Source organism: Urocampus carinirostris, chromosome 9, assembly GCF_059441175.1.
Source record: "Urocampus carinirostris isolate Australia breed hairy pipefish chromosome 9, RoL_Ucar_1.0, whole genome shotgun sequence".
In the NCBI taxonomy this organism is placed as follows: Eukaryota; Metazoa; Chordata; class Actinopteri; order Syngnathiformes; family Syngnathidae; genus Urocampus; species Urocampus carinirostris.
The window spans coordinates 4,368,371-4,395,724 of NC_142357.1; the positions used below are offsets into that span (position 1 = coordinate 4,368,371).

Consider the following 27,354-nt stretch of genomic DNA (forward strand, 5'->3'; position numbering starts at 1 on the left):
CCACCTAGGGACAATTTGGACCGGCCAATCAACCTGACATGCATGTTTTTAGAATGCGGGCGGAAACCGGAGTGGACATTGGAAACAATGATAAATTCATTTATGTTTTTGTTGGCATCGGAATAGCCTGGTGCTTGTTGGGCAGGGTCTCAAACTAGCAGCCCAAGGGCCAACTACGACCCGCGGAATGATAGTTTGAGGCCCCTGCCTTGATATGAAAGTTTAAAGGGACAGTAACCAATAATAATCAACTTTTGGTGGTAAAATCAATAATCTATAAAACAAACAATATTAGCTTAAATAAAAGCAAAAATACACTATGATATAAATGTGAATCTTTTAAAGTACTTGTAAGGGTTTTAAGAGTTCCCCCCATAAAAAAAAAAACACAAAAACTTTGAAAAAGGCTGGGCAAAGAATAGTGCAGTTTGGTCACGTTGAATCGCCATAATTTGTTTTAATTGTCAGTTGCCAGTTGTTCACAATGCAGATGTTCATGCATTCATCAATAGCATTATGTGATATGTCCCACAAGTTGGAAACAATCCACATCGACAGTGTTGTGGTTGGCCTCCGTTAAAAAAGTAAAATAAAAATAGTCACAATTTTGGAATGCAATTTACTAAAGCTTTATATGAGAGGTCACCAAACTACGGCCCGCGGGCCATATCAAGCCAACCAACAATTTTTATGTGGCCTCAAGACGATGCTGAGAGAAGCATGAGAAGACGAATTAGCCGCTTCTGGTCAAACAACGAACTGCGGTTTTTCGAATGTCCACTGGATGTTGCCAGTGCATGCAATAAAACACTTCTAAAGTAGCCCTATTGCATTGAGTATTTCAATGCAAATAATCAAATTCAGTGCTTAAAAGTGAAGTTATTACTTTGGTCCTTCTCTTAATTAAAGTTTTTATTTGTGAATTAATGTAATTATATGTATATTTTGTGTGTTTCTAAACCAATTGTATAAAGTTGTCCCTTTTTAAACAAATAGATAATGAAACACAACTTGTGTAGGTAAATGCCAATGAGAAAAAGATTATTTGCTTAAGTCATCTATTTTCTTCATGTAATACAGAGGTATCAGATTCAGGACTCTCTATTGGCAATGTATAGACAAAGAATTAAATACTGGTACATTAATCAGATTTTTTTTTTCAGCATCTGTTGACCCATTTGTTCTGTCTGTCTTTGGGTTGTTTGTGCTCATAAATTTGCTAGTAGTGCAGCAAAAAAAAATGTAAACTGAAAGCATATTGTTAAAATTATCTCACACCTTGTGCAGTTAGTGTATTACAACCCTATGGTGTCTTGTACTTGCTGATGGCAACGAGGGTTTCTCATGGGAGTCTTATGACTTGTTCCTTACACGTGTCACACACACTCTGCGATCGCTTGCATTGCATGAATCCACATGTGAATTTTTACATGCACTATTGCTGTGGTTGTTAAGGGTTGCTGTGGTAACGCACTGATGGGGCACCCGTGCCCTGGTTGGTGGATATTCTCAGCATCTCTATGGCGCTATTAACCAATCACAGGGCCTTATTTGCGCCCCAGAGGGAAAAAAAAGGGGGGGGGGTCGTTTACAGAAAGAGGTAGGCATGTCTAGTCTTGTTTGCAGCGACAAAACATGACATCGTATTTTGCTTTAATAGGAAGTATGCTTTAGAATTCTCCTAGTGTCTTGTTGTCCGGGTTAGAGCACAGTTTTACGGAATAACATCTAACAATCCTCTCATGTTACACAGTTTTACCCACCATCGTGAGGTAAAGGGGCATTGTTGTGTGGCCAGACAATTGACGTGCTATAACATTCTCGCCTATGTAGGCCTTTGCTCTGCCAGCAGTTTTCCACAGCTTTTATTGTTCCTTGTTTGACTCCCCCCACGTACAATTGTGCTTTGTTTGAACTTTCAAAACTCCATCCGTGGCTCCACGTTTTATGCTGGTACTGTCTGTTTTGTGATGTGGTCTATATACACTACAGTATTTCCCATAGTCTCTTGTGAGACCCTGTTTGGTGGACAATCCAGGGGTGTCCAAAGGCATGCTTCCCAGGAAGAACATTGTTTACATTTTGAATTCAAACATATTGATCCGGTGCCTTTTTAAGGCAAAATCAAGAAGTTGGACCAATCATGAATGTGTGCCCTTGTAAATTATTTCATCATAAATACAATTTATGAAAGGCAAGGACACAGAAAACAAGTCTCTCACAAAGCATTGGTAAACGAGGCAGGATGTAAAAAAAAATTGCCTGTCATCTTATTCGGATAAAAATAATCTAGTCATGTACTATTTTGAGGGATCATATCGGCTAGTAACCAGATCAAATCACTGATTTGAGTTTTAAATGTAATCAGATGTAATGCTAATATATTTGATTTCGTAAATTGGAGTATAAAATATCATCAACGCTGCTATGACAGGCTGCTGGTCCGAATGACGGCAGACGCTGCACCGACCCGTCTGTCGATCTCCCGTTCCATCCTACCCTCACTCGTGAACAAGACCCCAAGATACTTGAACTCCTTCACTTGGGGCAAGATCTCATCCCCAACCTGGAGGGAGCATGCCACCCTTTTCCGACTGAGTACCTTGGTCTCGGACTTGGAAGTGCTGATCCTCATCCCGGCCGCTTTACACTCGGCTGCGAATCGCTCCAGCTGAAGATCACGGCCTGAGGAAGCCAACAGCACCACGTCATCTGCAAAAAGCAGTGACGCAATGCCGAGGCCCCCAAACCGGACTCCCCACCAAGGCTGCGCCTAGAAATTCTGTCCATAAAAGTTTATGAACAGAATCGGTGACAAAGGGCAGCCCTGGCGGAGTCCAACCCTCATCCGGGAACGAATCCGACTTACTGCCGGCAATGCGGACCAGACTCTGGCACCGGGCATACAGGGACCGCACAGCCCGGATAAGACTGTGCGGTACCCCATACTCCCGAAGCACCCCCCACAGGGCCTCCCGAGGAACACGGTCATATGCCTTCTCCAAGTCCACAAAACACATGTAGACCAGACAAGCAAACTCCCATGCACCCTTTAAAGACCCCGCAGAGTGTGTGGAGCTGGTCCAGTGTTCCACGGCCAGAACGAAACCCACACTGTTTCTCCTGAATCCAAGATTCGACCTGCTGGCGGACCCTCCTCTCCAGTACCCCTGAATAGACCTTACCAGAGAGGCAGAGATCCCCCTCGGATGGGTCTGGCCTTGATGCGGCGAGGGGGCTTGCGTGTTCCAGTGACCCTGGAGAGCGATACCGTCGGGAGCTTGCTCCTGGTAGGTTTACCCATGGCGGGCCGGTCTCCGGGGTAGGTTCCAGACAAACAAAGACCCCAGCGTGTCAATACGCTGTGAGGTGGCAGCCCCACCAACCGACTATCCTGCGGAGGGCTAACAACTCACCCAGGAGAAACCCCCTTTGTTAGGAAACTGACCAGAGAAAGAAGCCGGACTGATAAACACGGGAGCGGACCCCAGCCTGCCCCCGACCAACGAGTACGGATCGACATTCGTCGTAAGACACGTGTCGCCACCTGGAATGTTCAGACACTCCTTCGCCCCGGAGCTTCCACCCTGCTGTCCCGAGAGCTCTTTTGCTATAACATCACCCTGGCAGGGCTCTGTGAAGTACGATGGCAAGGCAATGGGGAAACAACAGCTGGCAACCATTGCTACATCTGGAGTGGTCCCGAGAGTCGGACCGGCCTTTACGGTGTGGCTCTTGCCATTCCAAAAGCCCTCCAGAGGTCCCTCATCAGCTGGACACCCATAAGCGACAGACTAATGTCTTTTCGCTTCCTCCACTATCACGGCAAGATGACAGTGATAGTCGCCTACGCCCCACCGATGTCACTGATGAGGATGCAAAGGACGCGTTCTTTGACCAACTCCACCAGGCTCGCGACCAAGCCCCACATCACGACGTCATCATCATCCTCACTGATGCCAACGCCACTCTATCCAGCAATGATCAGTCCCCCGGCTCACCTGTTGGTACGCGGCCAACAACAACAACATGAGCCGCGTATTCAGTCTACTATGCCAAGCCCGTAGCGTTCCACACATAAAGACAGCCCTGGTAAAAGACTCAGACGGCAACTTCATCATGACAGAAGCCAACTGCCTCGCGCGCTGGAAAGAGCACTTTAGCCTCCTCTTGCAGCACAGCACCATCCCTGCTGATCCCACCCTCCTAGTAGCTGCAAACACTGCACCTCCTAGCGACGCTTGCTGCACAGACCCTGTAACACCCAAAGAAGTGAGAGCTGCTCTGAAGAAGCTGAACACCAAGAAAGCCCCCGGCATCTGTGCCATTACCGGCGAGATGCTCAAGGCCGGCGGTGATGGCATGGTGGAGTGGCTAACCCGCCTATTCAACCAGGTGTGGGAATCGGAGCAGCTGCCCACCGACTGGACCAGAGGAGTCAGCATGCCCTTCTGGAAATGCAAGGGTGACAGGCTTGTCTGTGGAAACCACAGAGGTATAACCCTACTCTCCATCCCGGGCAAAGTTTTCACCAGGATCTTGCTCAGCCGTGCCCTTCCAGCAATCAGAAGCTGCCGCCGTCCCCAGCAGGCTGGCTTTATGCCCAACCGCTCCACAACGGACCACATCTCTGCCGTCTGTTTGCTGATAGAAAAGACCTGTGAATTCCGTAAAGATCGCCATCTGTATATCGGATTCATTGATCTGAAGGCCGCCTTTGACACCGTCTGCCACTCTTCACTGTGGAACATCCTCCAAGCTCTCAGAGCACCACCCAAGATCATAGCCCTGTTCAAGCTGCTCTACAGCAACGCAGAGAGCTGTGTCCGTATCAACGGCATTGACTCCGACTGGTTTACCATCTCCAGCGGCGTTCGTCAAGGCTGCGTGGCTGCTCCCAACCTTTTTAATTGCATCATCGACCATCTGATGTTCAGGGTTAGTGAGCGCATCACCGGAGTGTCTCTCGGCAACTACCACCTGACTGACCTGGAGTATGCTGACGATACCATCATGCTCAGCACTTCCTACAGCCAGCTGAGAGACGCTCTGGGCATTTGCAGCGAAGAGGACCAAAACCAAGTTCATGTATGTCTGTGATGGACCAGATCCACCTCCTATCCAAATTGGTAGCGACATCGTAGAGCCTGTAAAGAGCTTTGTGTATCTGGGGTCCATGGTGACAGACAATGGGGACCTAAAACCAGAGATTCTCCGCAGAAGAGCCCTGGCAGCATCTGCTCTGCAGTCTCTTGGAAAACCACTCTGGCGGCACCAGACCATGCTCCGCATTTACAACCTCGCCGTACTCTCTATCCTGCTTTATGGCTCAGAAACATGGCCCCTGAACGACACCCTGGCCACAAGAATTGACGGTTTTGATAGCAGGGCTCTCAGAAACATCGAGAACATCAGGTGGCCCCAGCGAGTCTCCAATGAAGAGCTCAGAGCCCGCACCTGCCAGCCCTGAGCATCTTTCTTGGTCGCACAACGCTGCACCCGCTGGTTTGGCCATGTCCTTCGTTTACCACCAGACCATCCGACACGAGCCATTCTCCAGTTTGACCCAAAGGCCGCAGGCTGGAGACGACTACGAGGGAAACCCCGCACTCGATGGCTCGACGTCGTTGCGGGCGACCTCCAACAACACGGAGTTGCTGCAGAGTATGCAGAACAGCTGGCACAAGACCGCCAGCATTGGAAAAACCCGGTTCATCTGGTTGGCTCAATGCACAGGGACAGGAGGCAGAGAAGTGTGATTCCCCTGTAGTTGGAAAACACTCTCCGGTCCGACTTCTTAAAGAGGGGAACCACCACCCCAGTCTGCCAGTCCAGAGGCACTGTCCCCGATGTCCACGCTATGTTTCAGAGGCGTGTCAACCATGACACGCCCACAACTTCCAGAGCCTTAATGAACTCCGGGCGGATCTCATCTACCCCCGGGGCCCTGCCACCAAGGAGCTTTTTGACCACCTTGGTGACTTTAACCCCAGAGATGCGAGAGCCCAACTCAGAGTCTTCCGGCTCTGTTTCCCCAGAGGAAGACGTGTCGTGGGATTGAGGAGGTCAACGAAGTACTCCGCCCACCGATTCACAACGTCCTGGGTCGAGGTCAGCAGCGCCCCATCGGCACTATACACAGTGTCGATGGCACACCGCTTCACCGCACACCCCTAAGACGCCGGATGGTGGACCAGAATTTCCTGGAAGCTGTTCGGAAGTCGGCTTCCATGGCCTCGCCAAACTCCTCCCATGCCCGAGTTTTTGCCTCGGCAACCGCCGAAGCCGCATTCTGCTTGGCCAGCCGATACCTGCCAGCTGCTTCCAGAGTCCCACAGGCCAGGAAGGCCCGATAAGACTCCTTCTTCAGCTTGACGGCATCCCTCACCGCCGGTGACCCCCAATAGGTCTGAGGGTTGCCGCCATGGCAGGCACCAACTACCTTACGGCCACAGCTCCGATCAGCCGCTTCGACAATGGAGGCGCGGAACATGGTCCACTCAATGTCCGCCGCCTCACTCGGGACTTGGGCAAAGTTCTGCCGGAGGTGTGAATTGAAACTTCTTCTGACAGGAGATTCTGCGTTTTGTCTGGCCACTCACCTAGAACCTGTTCGCCATGGGTGACCCTACCAGGGGCTTAAAGCCCCCGACAACATAGCTCCTAGGATCATTGGGACACACAAATTCCTCCACCACGATAAGGTAGCAGATCAAGGAGGAGCGCACAAATACACACCCTGGAATTTTTTATCATATATAAAATAAGAAATCATACAGTCATTTTGATTAACTCTGCGTTGATATACATTAAAAATATAATTTTATTTTTAATGATACAAATTTAGAAGACTCTGGCAGGACCGATTGCATCTGAATATTCCTATGGTTTGGGAAACACTGAAATGTTTCTTAAATTGACAGGCTGCAAAGATGATTAATTTCAGGTTTATATCCTTTTTTGATACTTCACTTTCTTAGCTACTGCTTCATCTCCTATCCTTTTCTTCAGTGATTTTTTATTTTGGCTTCACTCCTTCCTTCCCGTTGACTGCTACTCAAGCATGAAATCAATTTCTCATCATGGAACAGGATGACATTGGCATGCGGGGTGTTGTGGGACAAACCGCAAATACCATTTCACCAGGGTGACAATCCTCTGTCAACACATAATTGCCTTCTCCGTCAGGACTTTTTATGAACTCTGAGATATGTGTCTGTTGAAATATTTGATTTAGTTCTTTGGCATTTTGCTTTCTCTCTAAAATCATTAAGTAATAACAGCTTTAGCCTGTGTTACAGTCTGATATATTTTAAAATGGGTTGACTGTGCCCTATTGTTTCATTAGGGTTACAATGTCTCGTAATTGAACAAATGCATTTCTACATTTTTATTCTCGATATGTGATAGGAGATTACAATCAATCCTGGATCATGTAAACGTCTCAAGTGAGTTTTGCAGGCGCTGGTTTATTTTACACACTTCGAAATATTGTCAACAATTTTGTTTTCTTGGTTACATTTTTACAGATGATCAACCTTCCCAATATGAAAATTATATTTTAATATGCTTAAGAATATGCCCCTTGTCTAGCGTTAAACATGTCCTCATTTGTATTTGAATTTTATTTATTTTATTTATTTTATTTATTTTATTTATTTTATTTATTTTATTTATTTTATTTATTTTATTTATTTTATTTATTTCTCTGTACTTTTGCAGCACTTTCTGTGCCCTTTGAAATTGCAAGTACTTGGACCAAACGACTTCTTTTTTTAATTATTGTGAAGTGTTATTGTGTTTCATATAAGTTAACATTGAAAGCTCTATTCTAACACAAAATTTCTTTAATTTTAGCAAAGGCCCCTACTACATCTATTCAAATGAATAGGAAGATTGAACTTGGGTCAAGCTAGTCATAGTGGCAGAGTTGTGTCTTTTCAACGAGGCTGGGATAATGACTTTTTGAGTGTTGCATTCATGTTTTCATTAAGAACTATTGTCCGTCTGCCATAAGATATTCAAGGTATTATTTTGTGAATTCAAACTGAAAAATATATATTTTTGGTCCCGTTTTTATATTCAAAACAAGTCAATAACCTCCAAAATACAACAGATTTGTGACAAACTTAGAAGTAACGTAATCTTACTTCCGTAAACAATGGTTGTTTTTTTTTTTTTTTAATCAACATCTCCACTAATATGGATAGTGCTGAAGCTCTGCTGCATGAGTCACGCAGGGATACAATTTGAAAACATGTTATCAATTAATGGCAATAAAGAAGAACAAAATCTCTTGGTCTAACTTGGTCTCTTAGCATACGAGAATGTATTGTGGAACAAGGTCAAGAAGACACCACCCATTCTCACAAACTCAAGAAGGTCTGCCAGCCGCCAGACATGACCAGAGCAGCCACAGGTCGCCAACCACCAACACAGTGTGACGCACACGTGAGCCACCAAGTCCACCACAGCAGCTGGAGAACAGGCCGGGCGGTGCACAGGAGAAGTCATGACATGAACCTTGTGATTACACACATCCCACACTGTCTGTTACAAGCAACTTCCAGACGAATGTGCATCGGTTCCAATCAGAACACGTAGTAGCCTTGTTGTATTACACTGTTAGCACCTCTTACCTTAGTAGCAGCTTTACTAAATAACATAGTGTGAACTCATGAATGACTCTAATTAATTACAAACTGACTTAACACGCACTTTGTGGAAAATTAGAGGCTATGCTTTGTGCCCTAATTAAGGTTTGTGAATTTTAATTTATCTGTAATTTTGTAAAACAAGGCAAAACAGATCTCATTTAGTTCCATTACCCGAGTTTCAGGACCATAAGGGACACTCAAAAATCCCAAATTGGCCAGAAATTTGAGAATGCGTCTCATAACCTTATATACCGCAAAATACTGGTGAATGACATTGAAAGTGCATATAGAATTTTTTTTTTGTTGCTATTGTGATTGGTTAATAAAAAACATTGCTGATCAAAATCGCAAAAATTCCACAAGGATCAGAACCTTATAATTAGCTAACACCAGTGATACAGATGACAAATGAAAAAGCATTGGATTTTAACTAATTATCACAATACTTTACATTACTTATGGTGCCAGAAACAAAAAAACTGATGGTTGTCCTGAAAGATATAGTGTCTGATTCCCTATCAAATTCCTTTTGTCTTTATTTATATCTTTCAGCATGGCATTCTGTTTTCTCTGTTACATCACACTAGTTTCTGGCACCATGACTAAAAACAGTGTGATTATTAGATTGTCGTGTCCAGCCCCCTGGCCACCGGCTGTAGTAAATCAGCTAATTTGCGTGTGTGCTACTTAAGGGTGGGTTGTGGGTATTGCGGGGGCTGGCTCATTGCATTTTCTGTCTGCATTTTCTGTTCTGTTTTGCTCTGTCCTGTTTTGTTTGATTCGGAGGAAACCTGTGTTTTAACGTTTTGAGTAAAAGCCTATTTTTGTTCTGTTTTGTCCCTGAGTTTTGGACAACTTTTATTTTGCTAGAAAAAAGTTTTGATTGTCAACGCAAATGAGTTCTCCCTTCCTGCCTCCGTTCTGGTCCGGTCCCGTGACAGAATAAACCAGCCAACATTTGAACTCAGCGGACGATCCCATCCGACTCCCGTGCCTGCCAGTCCGACTCCCGTGCCTGCCTGTCCGACTCCCGTGCCTGCCTGTCCGACTCCCGTGCCTGCCTGTCCGACTCCCGTGCCTGTCTGTCCGACTCCCGTGCCTGCCTGTCCGACTCCCCTGCCTGCCTGTCCGACTCCCCTGCCTGCCAGTCCGACTCCCCTGCCTGCCAGTCCGACTCCCCTGCCTGCCAGTCCGACTCCCGTGCCTGCTTCTCCGACTCCCGTGCCTGCCTGTTCGACTCCCGTGCCTGCCTGACCGACTCCCGTGCCTGCCTGTCCGACTCCCATGCCTGCCTGTCCGACTCCCCTGCCTGCCTGTTCGACTCTCCTGCCTGCCTGTTCGACTCTCCTGCCTGCCTGTTCGGCTCTCCTGCCTGCCTGTTCGACTCTCCCTCCTGCCTGTTCGACTCTCCTGCCTGCCTGTCCGACTCTCCCGCCTGCCAGTCCGACTCTCCCGCCTGCCAGTCCGACTCTCCTGCCTGCCAGTCCGACTCGCCTGCCTGCCAGTCCAACTCGCCTGCCTGCCAGTCCGACTCCCCTGCCTGCCTGTCCGACTCGCCTGCCTGCCAGTCCGACTCCCCTGCCTGCCTGTCCGACTCCCCTGCCTGCCTGTCCGACTCCCCTGCCTGCCTGTCCGACTCCCCTGCCTGCCTGTCCTGTTTGCCTGTCTGATTCACCTGTCCTGTTTGCCCGTCTGATTCGCCTGTCCTGTTTGCCTGTCTGATTCGCCTGTCCTGTTTGCCTGTCTGATTCGCCTGTCCTGTTTACCCGTCTGATTCGCCTGTCCTGTTTGCCCGTCTGATTTCGCCTGTCCTGTTTGCCCGTCTGATTTCGCCTGTCCTGTTTGCCCGTCTGATTTCGCCTGTCCTGCTTGCCCGTCTTATTTCGCCTGTCCTGCTTGCCCGTCTGATTTCGCCTGTCCTGTTTGCCCACCTGATTTCGCCTGTCCTGTTTGCCCGCCTGATTTCGCCTGTCCTGTTTGCCTGCCGGAACCCCCCTGCCGAGCGCCAAGTCCGGTCGTCCGACGCCGATGGCGCCTGCCTCTCCCCGTTCCTGCGTATTCGGAGGAGGGAACGGGGTTGCCCCAATCGAGAGCGTCGACCCATTCCGACTCCGCTGCCGATCGCCTGTCCGACCACCCCTGCCGAGCGCCGAGTTCGATCGTCCGACGCCGATGGCGCCTGCCTCTCCCCGTTCCTGTGTGTTCGGAGAAGGGAGCGGGGTTGCCCCAATCGAGAGCGTCGACCCATTCCGACTCCGTTGCCGATCGCCTGTCCGACCCCCCCTGCCGAGCTCAGAGTCCGATCCCTCCGACGCCGATGGCGCCTGCCTCTCCCCGTTCCTGCGTGTTTGGAGGAGGGAGCGGGGTTGTCCCAATCGAGAGCGTCGAACCATTCCGGGGTGCGAGGTAATAATTTTTCTTTTTGGGACCTCAGGAGCTGTCCCTTAAAGGGGGGGCTCTGACGTGTCCAGCCTGGATGCCCCCTGGGCACCGTCTGTAGTAAATCAGCTAATTTGCGTGTGTGCTACTTAAGGGTGGGTTGTGGGTATTGCGGGGGCTGGCTCATTGCATTTTCTGTCTGCATTTTCCGTTCTGTTTTGCTCTGTCCTGTTTTGTTTGATTCGGAGGAAACCTGTGTTTTCACGTTTTGAGTAAAAGCCTGTTTTTGTTCTGTTTTGTCCCTGAGTTTTGGACGACTTTTATTTTGCTAAATAAAAGTTTTGATCGTCAACGCAAATGAGTTCTCCCTTCCTGCCTCCGTTCTGGTCCGGTCCCGTGACATAGATAAAATGTAAAGCATTTTAATTTGTCATCTTTATCACTAATGGTCTGGTTGTTACATTTTAGTGCTTTCACCACTGTAACCTGGTTTTTATTCCCGTTGCATACAATGTATTGCGATTTTGGTATGTGACATTTTTTCAAATAATCAATGAAATCATAAGGACCATAACTTAATTAAGTGAACCAAGATTCTGAGTACATACAGTAGCTCTCACTGTAGTTTTAATTCCATACGCCTTAGAGTTCAGTCCGCCTCGTATATTAAAGATACACGAAAAAAGACCACTTTTTTGGGGGGGGCGCTTTAAATCACGGAAAATATGGTACTTTTGTTTTTTCAATCCTTATTTTATTAGACCTTTTCTCCATCCCCTTTTTAATTGTGTCCTATTGGTAGTTCATATAACATGTTTCACTCAGTCAGACCTCCCTTAGGGCGTCATTAATTCCATCAGTCATCATCTGCATTTACAACATCTTCTCTGTCAGCTGATGGCAAATGCAGAATATAAGTACAACCTGCCAAAAAAGAGCAACTGAAAGACAAACTGGGGTTATGAGGATGAAAAGCAAAGAGAAACACATTTAAAAGTGGGGGGCTGACTTGGAAGGGCCGCTTCCTGTAGCTATAGCAACCACTGGTACACCAGTCCAATCACAACGTCAAAGCCCGGTTACTAGGCAGACAAGAGAGTGCACGAGGCAATGGGACTTCTCCTCAACAGCTCGACAGGATGCGCGATGCACAACAGCTATTAGTGTGTTTGCATGTGTCCAGTGTCACAGTATTAAAGATTTTTTTTTACTTTATGCTGCCTTCTTTATTGTATGTAGAGGTATGCATTCAGTTGTCATTGTGGCTATGTTAACTCATTCAATACCAAAAATGTTTCTCAAATTGGAAGAGCTAGCATGTTATTGCCTCATCTCATCTCATTAGCCGTACCGCTTATCCTCATTAGGGTCGCAGGGGGGCTGGAGCCCATCCCAGCCATCTCCGGGCAGTGGGCAGGGGACACCCTCAACTGGTTGCCAGCCAATCGCAGGGCACACGGGGACAAACAACTCACTCGCTCATTCACACCTAGGGACAATTTGGACCGGCCAATTCACCTGAAATGTATGTTTTTGGAATGTGGGAGAAAACCGGAGTGCCCGGAGGAAACCCACGCAAGCACGGGGAGAACATACAAACTCCGCACAGGAAGTCTGGAGCTGGATTTGAACCCACGCAGGAGGTTCCCATGACATGAACTGTGCCGCACAAGCGCTAACCACTGCCCCACCGTGCTGCCATGTTATTGCCATTTTGGCTTATTTCTGAAGGCTTATAGAAAATGTAGGTTTGTAGCATAAGACAAATCAAAAGAAAGCTTAAACCTTCAACTTCCATTCGAAAAAAATTGTTTCTACCTTGTACACAACAGTTGAACATTGCTAAGCTTCTTGAAATACTTTTTACTTTTTTAAAATAATTTTTATGAAAGGATGCATTTCAAGCAAAACACTAAAGTTTGTGCTTTTTTAATTTGTGATAAATCCAATATCCAAACAATGCTTTCCATTAACACAGGGGCACTTTGCTTGCAAAATAACATTGCATTGCAAGAATCCTGAAACAATGCATGAAAGATGCATGAACTTTGTAAGAACTTTCCCGTGATGCCAGTCACCATGGCGATCAAATTCCTGTCACAGTTGCCAATTGGCCCCGCCCGTTCGCCGCCAACTGCGGCTCGTTGACTGATTGGCTTCCCTCCTATTTAAGCTCAGTGCTTTCACTCACCCTTTGTGAGTTCATCAACAAACCCCTGCACCCGCAAGACCTGTGTTTTGTCCGGTTTCCTGCTTATGTTTCCTGTCCGGCATCGTTCCCGTCCATTTCGTCCTGTTTGATATCGATCTCCAGTGTCTGGTAATGTTCCCGTCTATTTTGTCCTGTTTGATATCGATCTCCAGTGTCTGGTATCGTTCCCGTCTATTTTGTCCTGTTTGATATCGATCTCAAGTCTCAGGTATCGTTCCCGTCTATCTCGTCCTGCTTCTTATCTGTCTCCAGTCTCCTGAATCTGATATCAATCCTGTCTGTCCCGTACTGTCCGGTATCGACCCCATCTGTCCGGTATCTGCTCGGGTAAGTATTATCGATCTCGTCGGCCTCTGGCTTCCTGTTGTTCCACGCCAGACTTCTGCCTTATTTCTTCAGCCCAGCGGTTGCCGGATCTCTGGCGTTTGTGTTAACGTGCATGACTGCCCCATTAAAAAAAAAAAAAAAAAAAAAAAAGCTTGTGTGAGAAACGTTACGCATCTGGGTCCTCCCCCTGTTCCGGTTCTTGACAATTCCCCCAGAAGAACGTGTTCCTGTGGACGTGCACAAAACGTAATTTGTAAAACAAGAACATTTATTTTTTCTGTTTTGTCACTATGGTACCATTTCATACAAGCTTAATCCGTTCCACAATTGTTCTCCTTGCTTAAATTTCTCATGTAACGTCTGCAAGGAAGAGTGACAGAGATCGCATACTTGCAACTCAAACGTGTTCCCATATTATATACATATATTTTTTTGCCGTATCACAATTTCTTTGGTTGGTTGGTTGGATCTTTTAACAACTAAGGTTATAGGGGGGCCATTTCCTGTGGTGTGTCTTGGGCAAGTACAGCCTGATGGTGCCCATCCCTCTAAAGGGCAAACATATGTTTCCACCCAGTCTCGACCAGGGACCTTTTGAGTTTTAAGTGAATGTGCTAAACACTGCACTAAGAAACTTTAAGAAATAAAGTAAATAAAGAAATAATCTTGCACGTTTCGGCTCTTATCCGGATTGCCTCAACAACGTCATTGTATATTGCTAAGATTATCACTGTATTCTACATAGTCCATCTTCATGTGAGTAAATAGATGCAGCGTTGTGTTTGTAAGGTTTATTATCGCTTAATAAGGAGGATTTGCAATCACTATTACGAGGAGCAATTGGCGGAAGTTGAGAGGTCAGATCAAGAGACTATTGATGATATGTAAGCATTTACACTTGCAATTAATGTTAATGTAACTTTGAATATACGAACACACAAAATTCTCAACTGCCTTTATTTTTGGTAGTTTGCATGCGGAAATGGACAAGCTGATGCTGGCAGTGAGCAGTCATGAGCAATGAGCCGTCTCTTGAGGTTTCCTCTGGGACAGCTCGCCAACTGGATTTTTATTTGTGAAGCAAGCAAGATTTTTGCTGCAAAAAAAAGTTGTACACCAAAATCCTCGGGTTTAGAGGTGCTTTTATAAAGAGGTACTACTGTATGTTCAAGGCTTGACCTCGTCTTATTCATCCTTATACAACGTTTGAGAACTCGCTCATTAGCCTTGAAGATCTTCAGCAGCATGGCTGGATTGAAGAGACTCCACTGGGCATCCATCTGTCCCTTTCCAAAATACAAAGCCAATTGCCAAGAAATAGAAGTCATTTATGCGCAGTATTACCCCACTTTAAAATTTTGCCTTCAGCGGCTACCAGCTGACTTTGTGGACATTGTTCTTGTCCTTTGTTTTCAGCCAATGATAACATATTTTTTTTATTGTATTGAAGTATTGTTTGAACTTGCTGCTGAACTTTGTAACAAGCTAGATTTTCTATTATTCATGATCCACAAATATATTGGCGATTTATTCAGGATTCAAATATAATTTGTCTCGATAAATGCTCACACAAGATTAAACGTTGCATATGTGAATCGCAGATATATTTGTGGATCTGCAAAAACATGATTCACACTGGATTTCTTCTTTTAATGGTATCGGATAAATTGAAAAAGTGGCCTTTAAAGTCGCTACAAAGTACTTGAATTTGGCTTTGAAAAAGTTGTACAAACCCTGTAGAATGATTTCTTCACTTATTTGACCACACCGGCCATCCCTCTTAAAAATGATGATTGTAGGTTGGAGAAGACAGACATTCTGGATGCATAGACAGCTGGCTGGCGGACAAAGGGGGGGGGACATTTCCGAGCATTACATTTTGGAGGTCCTGATTTTTCCTTTTAGTGGCAGAAAGTGTTTTATGTTAGTATATAGTTTAAAACATGTAATTAGTATCGTATTTTACAGACCATAAGTCAAGTTTTTTAGGGGGTGCGACTTATATGTGAAATTGTTAACACATAATTACTGGTATATTTTACATGTTATTTTCTCTTAAAACTGCAGAGGCGCTCTATGCCTGTGTTGATAATTCAACCTAGCCGTGTCGTGCCAAAAAATGTCCCCCCGCGTGAAATGTTGGGTTTTATCTTATTAATTTGCGACTAATACTACTCTGCAACTTATAAATATGTTTTCCTTCTTAATTTTGCATTTTTTGGCTCATGCAACTTATTCTCCAGAGCAACTTTTAGTCCGCAAAATACTGTATTATTATTTTCTAATTTTACATGTGTTCCTATTGTGTCACCCAAAACCTATTTTTTCTACTTCTGTTTTGTATTTTTCTATCATGAATATACGAGTAATCAACAAATGTCTACATTTGCTAAAGACTTAAATGAGCATTGTGTGTGTAAAATACTTTTCTGCAGAATTGACTCTGAGCAATAAAATTATTATCTTAAGTATAATGATAAATTAATTAAAATTTAGAATTTTTGTACTTTTGGACATTGCTTGCCAGCTGCCTAAGAAGGCATCTTTTTGTGTTTGTAATTCACTGCAATTCTTCAACCACATCCGGGTGCCCATCAAGAAAATTGACAATAAAAATAGTCATTACCGCTGTTAAATTGGGCATGTCAGCATTTAACTGAAAGCCTTTACTTAGAGACAAGCTGACATTATAGCTGACATCTGTACAACGGATTTTCCCACAGCTTGACTTGATGACTTTTGAATAGTATCTGTTAAACTTGTCCAGATAATTACTGCAGTCGTTTTTTTCCTTAGCCTTTTTTGATTCAAGGCACGCTGTTTTCATTGAAATGATGTTGAGGCCTGTTTTTCTTGCTTCAGTTTCATTTTAACACTTAAATTATAAGCACAGACTATAATGTATCTTGATTCAAATATGTAAAGTTTTCATTATTTTTTTAGTCCAGGTCAAATGTTTTGAGCAACTATTTTGTCGTAATTTTGTCGGGTTACCCCCTGCCCTTTCCTTGACGGAGGCTGGGATTGGCTCCATCCCCTCTGCAACCCATGTGAGGATAAGCTTTCCAAAAGGAATGTACTTAGAGTTTTTCCCGAATTCACATTGGGAGCCAAATGTGGTTAAATCTGATTATGTTTGGCAATGCAGTGGAACATCCATCTCTGTTCACAAGGTCTTATGTTTTTCTTTAGCAAATATTAAGATTGCAAAGCCCCCGCGACCCTACCGAGGATAAGCGGTGCAGCTAATGAGATGAGATGAGATGAAGATTGCAAAGCTTGTTTTTTTACAGAATAAACGAAAATGGACAGATTTGGCTTTTTTTTTACACCCGCTAATTAATGAGTGTATTTTGCTTCGCATGTGTTTGCTGGTTGTGCAGCTGTAACCAAAACCCTATCTTTGCTGAGCCAAGCTCAGCCGTGCCTCAGCAGGGCAGTGACTTCAAGCTCTGACCCAACTCCGCCCACACTTCTGGCAGCAAATTTGTTGGTTTTAGATTTTTTGCTTTTGGGTCATAAAAAGGGGTAAGATGATGACTTTATGAAAACTAACTTTCAGAAAGTTTTTTTCTTTCTTTATCGAAAGAAGTTTCTACTTACTTTTGGTATCACAAATACAATATCATTTTTCCTCATCATTAATTCTAATTTATATTTTTGAATTATTGGCAGTGAGTTAATTGATGATTAATGCTCCCTCTAAAAATGATGCAGTTAAAACGGCATTCAATCTAATGAAGCATAAAAAATGGGAATGTTTACTTTGGTGTTGTTAAAATCTAAACTTATACGGATAAAAAGTTGGGGCCAAAACTGAAAATGTAACCATTATCAGAACAGCCACAGTCAAATAGATTACAAGAATATTAATAACAATAATGACATATTTTTTTATACTTTATATTTAACATTTACTTTGTCACTGTCTTACTTTAAAGGCATAATATAAAATTATAAATAACTAGCATTTTGCTAGTTGCAGAGTTTAGATACTTTGAGATCTCATACAACAAAAAAAAGACATTGAATTGCCTTAAAAGAAATTTCCCGTAGGCCAACAAAGTACAACAGATCAAGTAAAAGCGATAAGAAATTTGAATGTAATTTTGGTAAAAACTTGACAGCGTCCTCAATATCCTTCCTTCTTCTGTGCAAAAAACAAAAAACAACAACAACAAAAAACAATTTTCACAACGTGGACAAAACTTCCATTTGAAGCGAACTCCCAAACTGTCAATGCACTTTTGGCCTAAAAAGATTTTGGGAGCTCAAAGGTTGTCACGAGGGAGACCGGACCAGAACGGAGGAAGGAGGCAGGATGGGAGAACTCAATTGCGTTCACGATCAAAGCTTTTATTTAGTAAAATAAAAGTCGTCCAAAACTCAGGGACAAGACAGAACAAACAGGCTTTAACTAAAAACGTGCAAACACAGGTTTCTTCCGACTCAAACAAAACAGGACAGAGCAAAACAGAACGGCAGATGCAGACAGAAAATGCAAAACAGAAAATGCAATGAGCCAGCACCCGCACAACCCAGCCTTAAGTAGCACACACGCAATTAGCTGATCTGCTTCAGCTGGTGCCCAGGGGGCGGGGCCAGACGGTAGCCACGGCGACCATCCTGGCCATGACAAAGGTTAGCGATCTCTTATATCAATAGTCAACACACAACCAAATGTTTTACCAGGATAACAACCATAACATAATTTATATTCAATTGAATTTAATAGTCTTGTCGTCAATCATAACAATAAATTAGTTGACATAAATATTTACAAGGTAGTGCTTGGAGACTGGCCCTAAGTTGTAATAGTGCAATGCAAAATAGTGCATTGTAACAACTGTGCCTCTGAGCCTGTTTGTCCTTGTTTTAAGTGACTTTGCAGAGGGCAACAGGTCAAAGAGGTGGTGCCTGGGTGAAAAGAGTCCTTTATGATGGTGATGGGTCTGCTTCAGTATTGCAAGCTGGCCTTGTCCTCCAGTTTAGGCAGAGAGCAGCCAATGAGCTTCTGGACTGTGTTGCTTACTCACTGTATGTGTTTTGCATTGCAGTTAAATGGGGGCAGACCATTTTTCTCCAACAGCCACCCAGAACAGGGCACCACCTTTAATGTTGTACACTTCATTTACACTGTGATTAGCCAAAGAAGATGGAACCTTCCAATGCTGCATGATCAGATGTATAAACTGTGTATTCTAATAGTCATTTGACAGTCCGAATAACAGACTTGAAAGCAGAAGCGAGGGTAAAAGCTTTAAAGCATTTCAAGAGATTTCTTTTTTGCATTTTCCATGACTATCAGATAGCATGTGATTAAGATGTTGGTGGTGGAGTCAAAATGTGGTGGATTCACTTTGAAGGCAAAGTTTCTGAAAATGTGGTTGACATCAGCCACAGTCACATTTTTATAGCTGTTGTGCCGTTTTTCCACTTTCTAACTTTCCACCGTACATTCCCTGCCACTTCCTTCTGAGGCCAGTTGCCTGTTAGGATTATGATGATGATGTTTCATCACATCTTACCATGCACACGTTACAGGTAGTGCACATGGGAAATCTGTACAGCTGATGAGATGGAAGTGGGTATTTATTAATCCATTATTACATCATTTAGACATAAGATTCCTCTCAAATTACAGTATGGGTTTAAATAAGCTATTTCATATGCAAACTAATTGCGCACATGGGTTTTCTCCAAAACAGCGCCAATGTGATTACTGTGGGAATCCTTTTCAGCCAGCCAGAAAAGTAGAGGGTTACTCTAAAAGTAAATATTTGGTTTTTAATTATCATTGAAGCTGACCCCCTAAAACTGCCTAAGAATGGCCACATAATAAAACTAATTAAAGAAAACGTGTACACCAACCTGAGGAAGCGATGAAGCCTGCATATTTTTGGGCTTGTGTAATCTGAGACACCCCATTTCCGTTTGTCTTTAAACCACTTGAATATTTTCTTTTCAATTTCTCTTAGCGGAGAAACACGCCATGTTATTACGACGTGTAACGCGTTACTCCAAACTCTGGTCCTGGCTGAGGGGCACCCTGGACTGTTTGCCAGCTAATGTCAGGGCACACGGAGACAGACATACCGTTCAAACACACTTGATTTGACTCGCCAATGAACGTGCATGCAAGTTTTCAAAATTTGGGAGTAAAGTGGAGTGTCCATAGAAAACTCACTCAAGCACGGGGAGAAAATGCAAACTCTACACATGGAGAACAGTACCTGTAATAGTAGTGTGTGACAAAGGTACTAGCTAATCACCCTCCGTATCACCCTTCTTAAAGCATTACAATTAAAAACTATGATAAATTAAATCACAGTTTTAAAATTGAACCGGAAACTACTTATGCTCTCAACACAGTGTGACATTTAACATAAATTCTGTTTTTTACAATATTTTTTTACTGATACAACATTTTAGACCCAAAAAAGTATTGTTGAAAATGTTCCTTTGAGTAGTGTTATCTAATTCCTGGGTTTGTCATTATATTTTCTTAAGCATTTGTCTTTTTAAAGGTGTAACTTACAAAAGTATTGTTAACATTTGTTTTCCAGCTATGATCCCCATGCTACACTCATGTGAAGAAATGTGATTAAAAAAAAAATCAGACCATAACTAAAACCTTATATTTCTGTGTGTTCCAACTTAGATTACTCAATGTTAGTAGCACTTGCAATGACAATTTCAGTTAGGGACAAAACCTGAGAGTGCTTCCATTCAAAAGAGACCAAAACAGTCCAGATTCTCCAAACACTTCAACAACAGCATTCAATTTAGTTTGGGTACGTCTTGGATTGAGTTTTTATGTGAATTTTACAGGTATTAAGTTTAGGTAAACAGCGCCCTCTTCTGGGGAGCTTTGTTAAGCTTGCTGTCTTTAAATACTTGAAAAAAACTGCAGTCTTATGCGATTAGACAATAGCACCACGTTACATCGCAATGTCGATTAGCTTTTGCTTAATCATGGAGCCCTAGTTTGCTCCGCTACCTGAAACAGGTTGTATTTGTTTCCATATTTACCAGTAGCAGGAGAAGCCTGCTGATCTGACTCAGAAACAGCAACTTCATCGTCTGGTTGCCGTTGTTGTTGGTGTAAAGCTTGTTTTAATATACAGTGATGAAATTCTTTTTGTGTGTTTAGTTTTACATTTAACCCAGGAGTCATGAAACAAACATAAAGGATGCTGAGATAGCAAATCCAACTGATCTGCCGGGGGATCTCAACATTCTGTATTTTAGATACTGCTATCACGTAAGGAACTTGTTACCGAGTTTTCTCAATCAGCACACTACAGATCTTTCTGGGTTTATTATAGTTTAAAGGTCCAGTAAAATGAAATGCAAACCACATAGAAAGAGTGCCTACATATTATTACCATGAATATATTTTAGGATTTATTTATATTAAACAAATAAAAGTCAAGTCCTTGCATCAGCTCTTCTTTATTAATAGTGGTCTAGGAAACCGCCTTGTTCGTCCTTGCCAATGCCGCCTATGGCAAGCTGACTGATGTGAACATGGGGCCACTTTGTTATGTTTGGCCATGCTGCTTCAAATAAGACATGCAGTTTTATATTAGGGCCAGTGCTGTCTTATGACAAGTCTGGAATTCGTGTACATCACATGGGCTCTTCATCAATGCCACGTGTTACCATTCTCAGTAGCAGGCAAACACATCTGTCATTTCCTTTTGTCGGTTAACCACAGGAGCAGGGAAAAACAGACACCAGTTACCATGCAGACATCTGTAGTACCAAAATGGTGTCCTTACTCTCCTGGTAATCACATTGGAGCCAGCCAAAGCTTAACGATTGGTTTGGGTAAACTTTTCAGTGAGGGCAAACACTTGGCACTCACACACACACACACACACACACACACACACACACACACACACACACACACACACACACACACACACACACACACACACAAGGCAATCTTTCATGATGTATTTTTTTTTTTTAAATGAGAAAAACTTGGGGTGTGTTGATTTGCCAGGTTTTCTGCAGGCTGTAGCTCTGCACGGTGACTTTTCCACTATATTCCCAGAAGAACAAATTTGTTCACTGGAACATGACTCTCACAAACAACTTCCAAGACAAAAAGATTACAAAACATGGAAGCACACAAAGAATGATTTAATTTTAAAATGAAGCTGTGTTTGCCACAGCATAGCAAATATGTTTCATTCGCATTAGGGCAAAAGTATTAAAAATATGTCAAATAGGGACGTTGTGTATTACCCAGTGCCTCCTAGTGGCACCGAAAATTTTGTGAATGGCTGGGCAAAATAATAAATAAAATAAAGATAATACGGCTTGGTGACATTGAGTCTCTGTAGGTTTTATTTTTTAATTGTGCTTTGTAGCACTTGCTTTGTGTCACGAGGCGTGGTGGAACTGGAAGGGGTGATCGGCCCAGAACGGAGGCAGGAGGCAGGAAGGGAGAACTCATATGCGTTGACGATCATAAGTTTTATTTAACAAAATAAAAGTCGTCCAAAACTCTGGGACGTGACAAAACAAACAGTTGATTCTTCCAACTCAACTAAACAGGACAAGGCATAACAGAAAGGACAAAGTTTTAAACTAAAACAGGACATGGCATAACAGACCGGGAATGTGTAATGAGCCAGCACCCGCAAAGCCCAGAATCCAGCCTTAAATAGCAGACACAATTAGTTGAACTGCTTCAGCTGTTGCCCAGAGGGCGGGGCAGACTGGTCATTAAGGCGACCATGACAGAGCCCCCCCTTTAAGGGACAGCTCCCGAGGTCCCAAAAAGAAAGAATTACTACCTCGCGCCCCAGAATGGTTCGACGCTCACGATTGGGGCAACCCCGCTCCCTCCTCCGAACACGCAGGAACGGGGAGAGGCAGGCGCCATCTGCGGCAGGCGGATCGGAATCGGCGCTCGGCAGGGGGGGGGTCCGGCGGGCAAACTGGACAGGGGATAACAGACAGGCAGAACCGACGAGAACAGGACAGATAAACAGGACAGGCAAAATCAGAAGAGTCGCACTCAGGACAGGCCGATTCAGAAGTGGCGATTCAGACAGGACAGGCAGAATCAGAACAGGCAAGGCAGGGCAGGCGGAATCAGAACAGACAAGACATGAGAGAGTCAAAATCAGAACCGGCAAAACATGAGAGAGACAAAATCAGAACTGGCAAAACATGAGAGAGACAAAATCAGAACCGGCAAAACAGGGGCAGCGGAGTCGGACTGGCAGGCAGCGGAGTCGGACTGGCAGGCAGCGGAGTCGGACTGGCAGGCAGCGGAGTCGGACTGGCACGCAGGGGAGGCTGAATAGCAGGCAATCGGCACAGGAGTCGGCCAGGCAGGCATGAGAGTCGAACAGGCAGGCGTCAATTCCTCCCAGGACCTCATTCGAGGCACAGCAATGGCCACGACGGGCGGGGCCGTGGTTCGAACGGGCAGGGAGTCGAAGTCGGACTCAGTGGGCGCTTGCCAAGCTGCGTTCTCCAGGTCTCCCCAAATCGCGCTGGGATCGTTCGCTGAGTTCTTGTCGTGGCTGGCTCATTCTGTCACGAGGCGTGGTGGAACTGGAAGGGGTGATCGGACCAGAACGGAGGCAGGAGGCAGGAAGGGAGAACTCATATGCGTTGACGATCATAAGTTTTATTTAACAAAATAAAAGTCGTCCAAAACTCTGGGACGTGACAAAACAAACAGTTGATTCTTCCAACTCAACTAAATAGGACAAGGCATAACAGAAAGGACAAAGTTTTAAACTAAAACAGGACAAGGCATAACAGACCGGGAATGTGTAATGGGCCAGCACCCGCAAAGCCCAGAATCCAGCCTTAAATAGCAGACACAATTAGCTGATCTGCTTCAGCTTGAGTTCGGGGGCGTGGCATACTGGTCGTCATGGCGACCGTGACAGCTTTGGGTATCACTACAAAATACAGCAACATCTATTTGTCAACCATTACACGGTCCCTTTAAAAAGTTAGCCAGTGTGAATTTAAAAAAATCAAATGAACAAACAAACAAACGAATGGACGGATGAACGACAAGGCAGATGTTTTTCAGCGACTATGAGATTTTCATACAAACAACAATTCAGAATTCTAGTTACTACGCTTTGTACATCAACTTGTTTGTGGTCAATTTGGTTAATCTTTATGTGTCAGAAAATATGAATGAATATACAAAAATGTTCATTATTATTTCCCAAGGAAAAATTGAACCCCTTGTTGTCTTTTACTGCTCACGTTAACATCCATCCATCCATCCATCCATCCATCCATCCATTATCTTCTGCTTATCCGAGGTTGGGTCGTGGGGGCAGCAGCCTTAAAAGGGAAGCCCAGGCGTCCCTATCCCCAGCTACCTCCTCCAGCTCATCCAACGGGATCCCGAGGCGTTCCCAAGTCTCTCAGGCGCGACCTGGGTCGCCCCCGGGGCCTCCTGCCGGTGGGACATGCCCGGAACACCTCAACTGGCTCCTCTCAATGCGGAGGAGCAGTGGCTCCAACCAGAGTCCCTCTCGGATGACTGAGCTTCTCACCTTATCTCTAAGGGAGAAACCAGACACCCTGTGGAGGAAACTCATTTTGGTCACTCATATCCGGGATCGTGTTCTTTCGGTCATGACCCAAAGTTCATGACCATAGGTGAGGGTAGGAACGTAGATCAACCGGTAGATCGAGAGCTTTGCCTTTCGGCTCAGCTCCCTCTTCACCACGACGGACCGGTATAGGATCCAAATGACGGCAGACGCTGCACCGACCCGTCTGTCGATTTCTCGTTCCATCCTACCCTCACTCGTGAACAAGACCCCAAGATACTTGAACTTCTCCACTCCAAGACCTCTTCCCCAACCCGGAGGGAGCATGTCACCCTTTTCCGACTGAGTATCATGGTCACGGACTTGGAGGTGCTGATCCTCATCCCAACCGCCTCACACTAGGCTGCGAATCGCTCCAGCGAGAGCTGAAGATCACGGCCTGAGGAAGCCAACAGCACCACGTCATCTGCAAAAAGCAGTGACACAATGCTCCATCCACAACAAGGCTGCGCCTAGAAATTCTGTCCATAAAGGTTATGAACAGAATCGGTGACAAAGGGCAGCCCTGGCGGAGTCCAACCCTCACCGGGAATGAATCTGACTTACTGCCGGCAATACGGACCAGACTCTGGCACCGGGCATACAGGGACCACACAGCCCGGATAAGACGGTGCGGTACCACATACTCCCGAAGCAATCCCCACAGGGCCTCCCGAGGAACACAGTCGAATGCCTTCTCCAAGTCCACAAAACACATGTAGACTGCCGGACAGGCAAACTCCCATTCAAATAGTTAACCTTATAATATCATAGTAACAACTTAGTAAAAGCATCCATCCATCCATTATCTGCACCGCTTATACTCAGTAGGATTGCGGGGTGTTGCAGCCCATCCCAGCTATCTTCGGGCAGTGGGCAGGGGACACCCTGAACTGGTTGCCAGTCAGCTGCAAGGCACACAGAGACAGACAACTCACTCGCTATTTTACACCTTGGGACAATTTGGACAGGTCAGTTAACCTGACATGCATGTTTTTGGAATGTGGGAGGAAACTGGAGTGCCTGAAGGAAACCCACGCAAGCACGGGCAGAACATGCAAACTCTGCACAGGAAAGCTGGTAGCCGGATGCGCTAACCACTCAGCTGCCGTGCCGCCTTTATTAATAACGTTTTGAGTTATTTTAGAAATGCATATCCATTGGTTTTCGACCCCTGCACTCAATGATTAAACTATTATATAAAGAGTGGCGGACTAATTTGATAATTATTTAGTTGTCGATTACCAGATTTGTTGTTGCCCCTCTCAAAATATGCAAAACTGCCAACTATTGTAAAGTTAGCTTTTATTTGAAAACAAACTTGCGAATCATTTTTTCAATTTTAACTCCCTTTTTCCACAGTGTGTAACTGTGATCTGGCAAGGTCTGGCTTCTTCCAAAAGAAAGGCGAGTACATCTGCTCAGCCGACTACCAACGCTTGTATGGCACACTGTGCGACCGCTGTGACAGTTTCATCACAGGCGAGGTGGTTTCTGCCCTTGGACGGACTTACCACCCCAAGTGCTTCGTCTGCAGTGTTTGCAGGTACATGTCAAATACTTAAGCTGTTACCTCTAACTGCATTAGGAAACAACATCGTTGTGGAAAAGATATAACCGAATGGTCTCAGGAAGACTTCAGAAAGGCAAAAGCATTGCGATTACAATACTTAGAAAAATTGTAAGAGGTGTGACACATTGCTTGTGTTGTATTGAGGTTTGACCTAATGTTGCTTCCTGGGTAGCGTGTACAGACATTTTTGGGGGCGTATGGGGGAGTGCACAGTGGAAAAACTGGGTGCTTTTGCACAAATACACATTTTATTAATAGTGGTATATTTAATCTAGAACATACTGGTATATATATATATATATATCGTGCAAAACTTGGAATCTGGCTTTATTCCGCATTACAGCAATTTACTGTAAGACTGCCACTTTGAATATGCAAAAACTTTTTTTACAAGAGACAAAACTTTATTAACTGTTAAACTATTGCAGATTTGTTTTATAGTTTTATTACTCCTAAAATGTGTTTGCCCAACAACTTTGAGTCACTTCTAAATATTGGTCCATATTTCCAAACATGTGTTTGTTTTAAGGACATCCATATTTATGTATGATGCTAGGTGGCTCATTATAGGTAAGGTTGAACCATTCTGTTAGAGAAGGAGTGGGGGCGCATACGTCAGGATTTTTAATCCGCCCCTTCAGATGAAAATATATAATAAATGTATAATATTTTAAAAGAAGATCACTACAAACTGTCCACATTTTTCAGCATTTCTTTATTTTAATTTGGAAAGTAATGACCAACACTTTTGCAATTTCTTTGACACACAATGAGCCAAACCCGCATGTAAACTACCGTGCATTTATGTTTTGTCCAATGTTAATTTGAATTAAAGTTCTGTTATGGATTGAAATGACAGCATTTTAGTTTACCCAATTGATCAATTTATCAACAAAAGATTCAAATACAACAAAAGCAACCTCAATATCTGCTAGCTTTTAATTTTGTATTCAAATTTGCATAAGACAGTTTCAGAGTGGAGTAGTCCATCCCCGTCATAATTCTCAGCAAATGTTTTATTTCTTGTCTTCCTACCACTCCTCTTATGTGAAATACATTGCAACTAAACAGTCGCCAAGTGTTGAGATGGCCCGCCATCAGTGGAGCAGTCGTGTCAGTGTACACAGCACACTGAAAGAGACAGCAAGAATCCAGAGGGCGGGTTTCCTTTCCCTCTCTGTCTGTTCCTTGCCACATTGCTCACTGTGCTTCTCTCGACTTCTTATTTCTTTGGCATTCTGCACATTTGGGTGAGCCATGAATATAGAGTAGCTGCACTTTTTTCCGAGGGTCATTTTTAGGAGCTCATACCCATCAACTCATACGTTTTCCCAATTTTTTGATCATGTCAAATAGTGTTTACTGTATAAATGTTTTTTACGGGGAAACAAAATAATTTCTTAAAACCTTTTTGTCCAACCGATCTCATCTTCCACATTTTGGCTCTAATCCGTATCGTCTCAATCAGTGGTAGCAGAGGACAAAGTCTTTGTAGTTTGCTAATAATGTCGCGGCACACTGGCAAATGTTATCCTTGATCAAGGAATTATTTTAAACTTAATTTTGATGATTTCTGATACAGAGTAAAGCTATCTGTAGAACTCATGAGGTCTG

At 44.3% G+C, this 27,354-nt stretch overlaps 1 protein-coding gene across 8 annotated transcripts in view; it reads left to right on the top strand.

Moving 5' to 3' along the window:
- ablim3 (actin binding LIM protein family, member 3) overlaps positions 1-27,354 on the top strand; it is a 97,554-nt gene that overhangs the window by 16,968 nt on the left and 53,232 nt on the right. For all 8 annotated transcript variants that reach the window (XM_088344257.1, XM_088344250.1, XM_088344251.1 and 5 more), the window contains exon 3: positions 25,530-25,713. In XM_088344257.1, the coding sequence (XP_088200383.1) occupies positions 25,530-25,713 (184 nt within the window). The remainder of the gene's footprint in view (positions 1-25,529; positions 25,714-27,354) is intronic.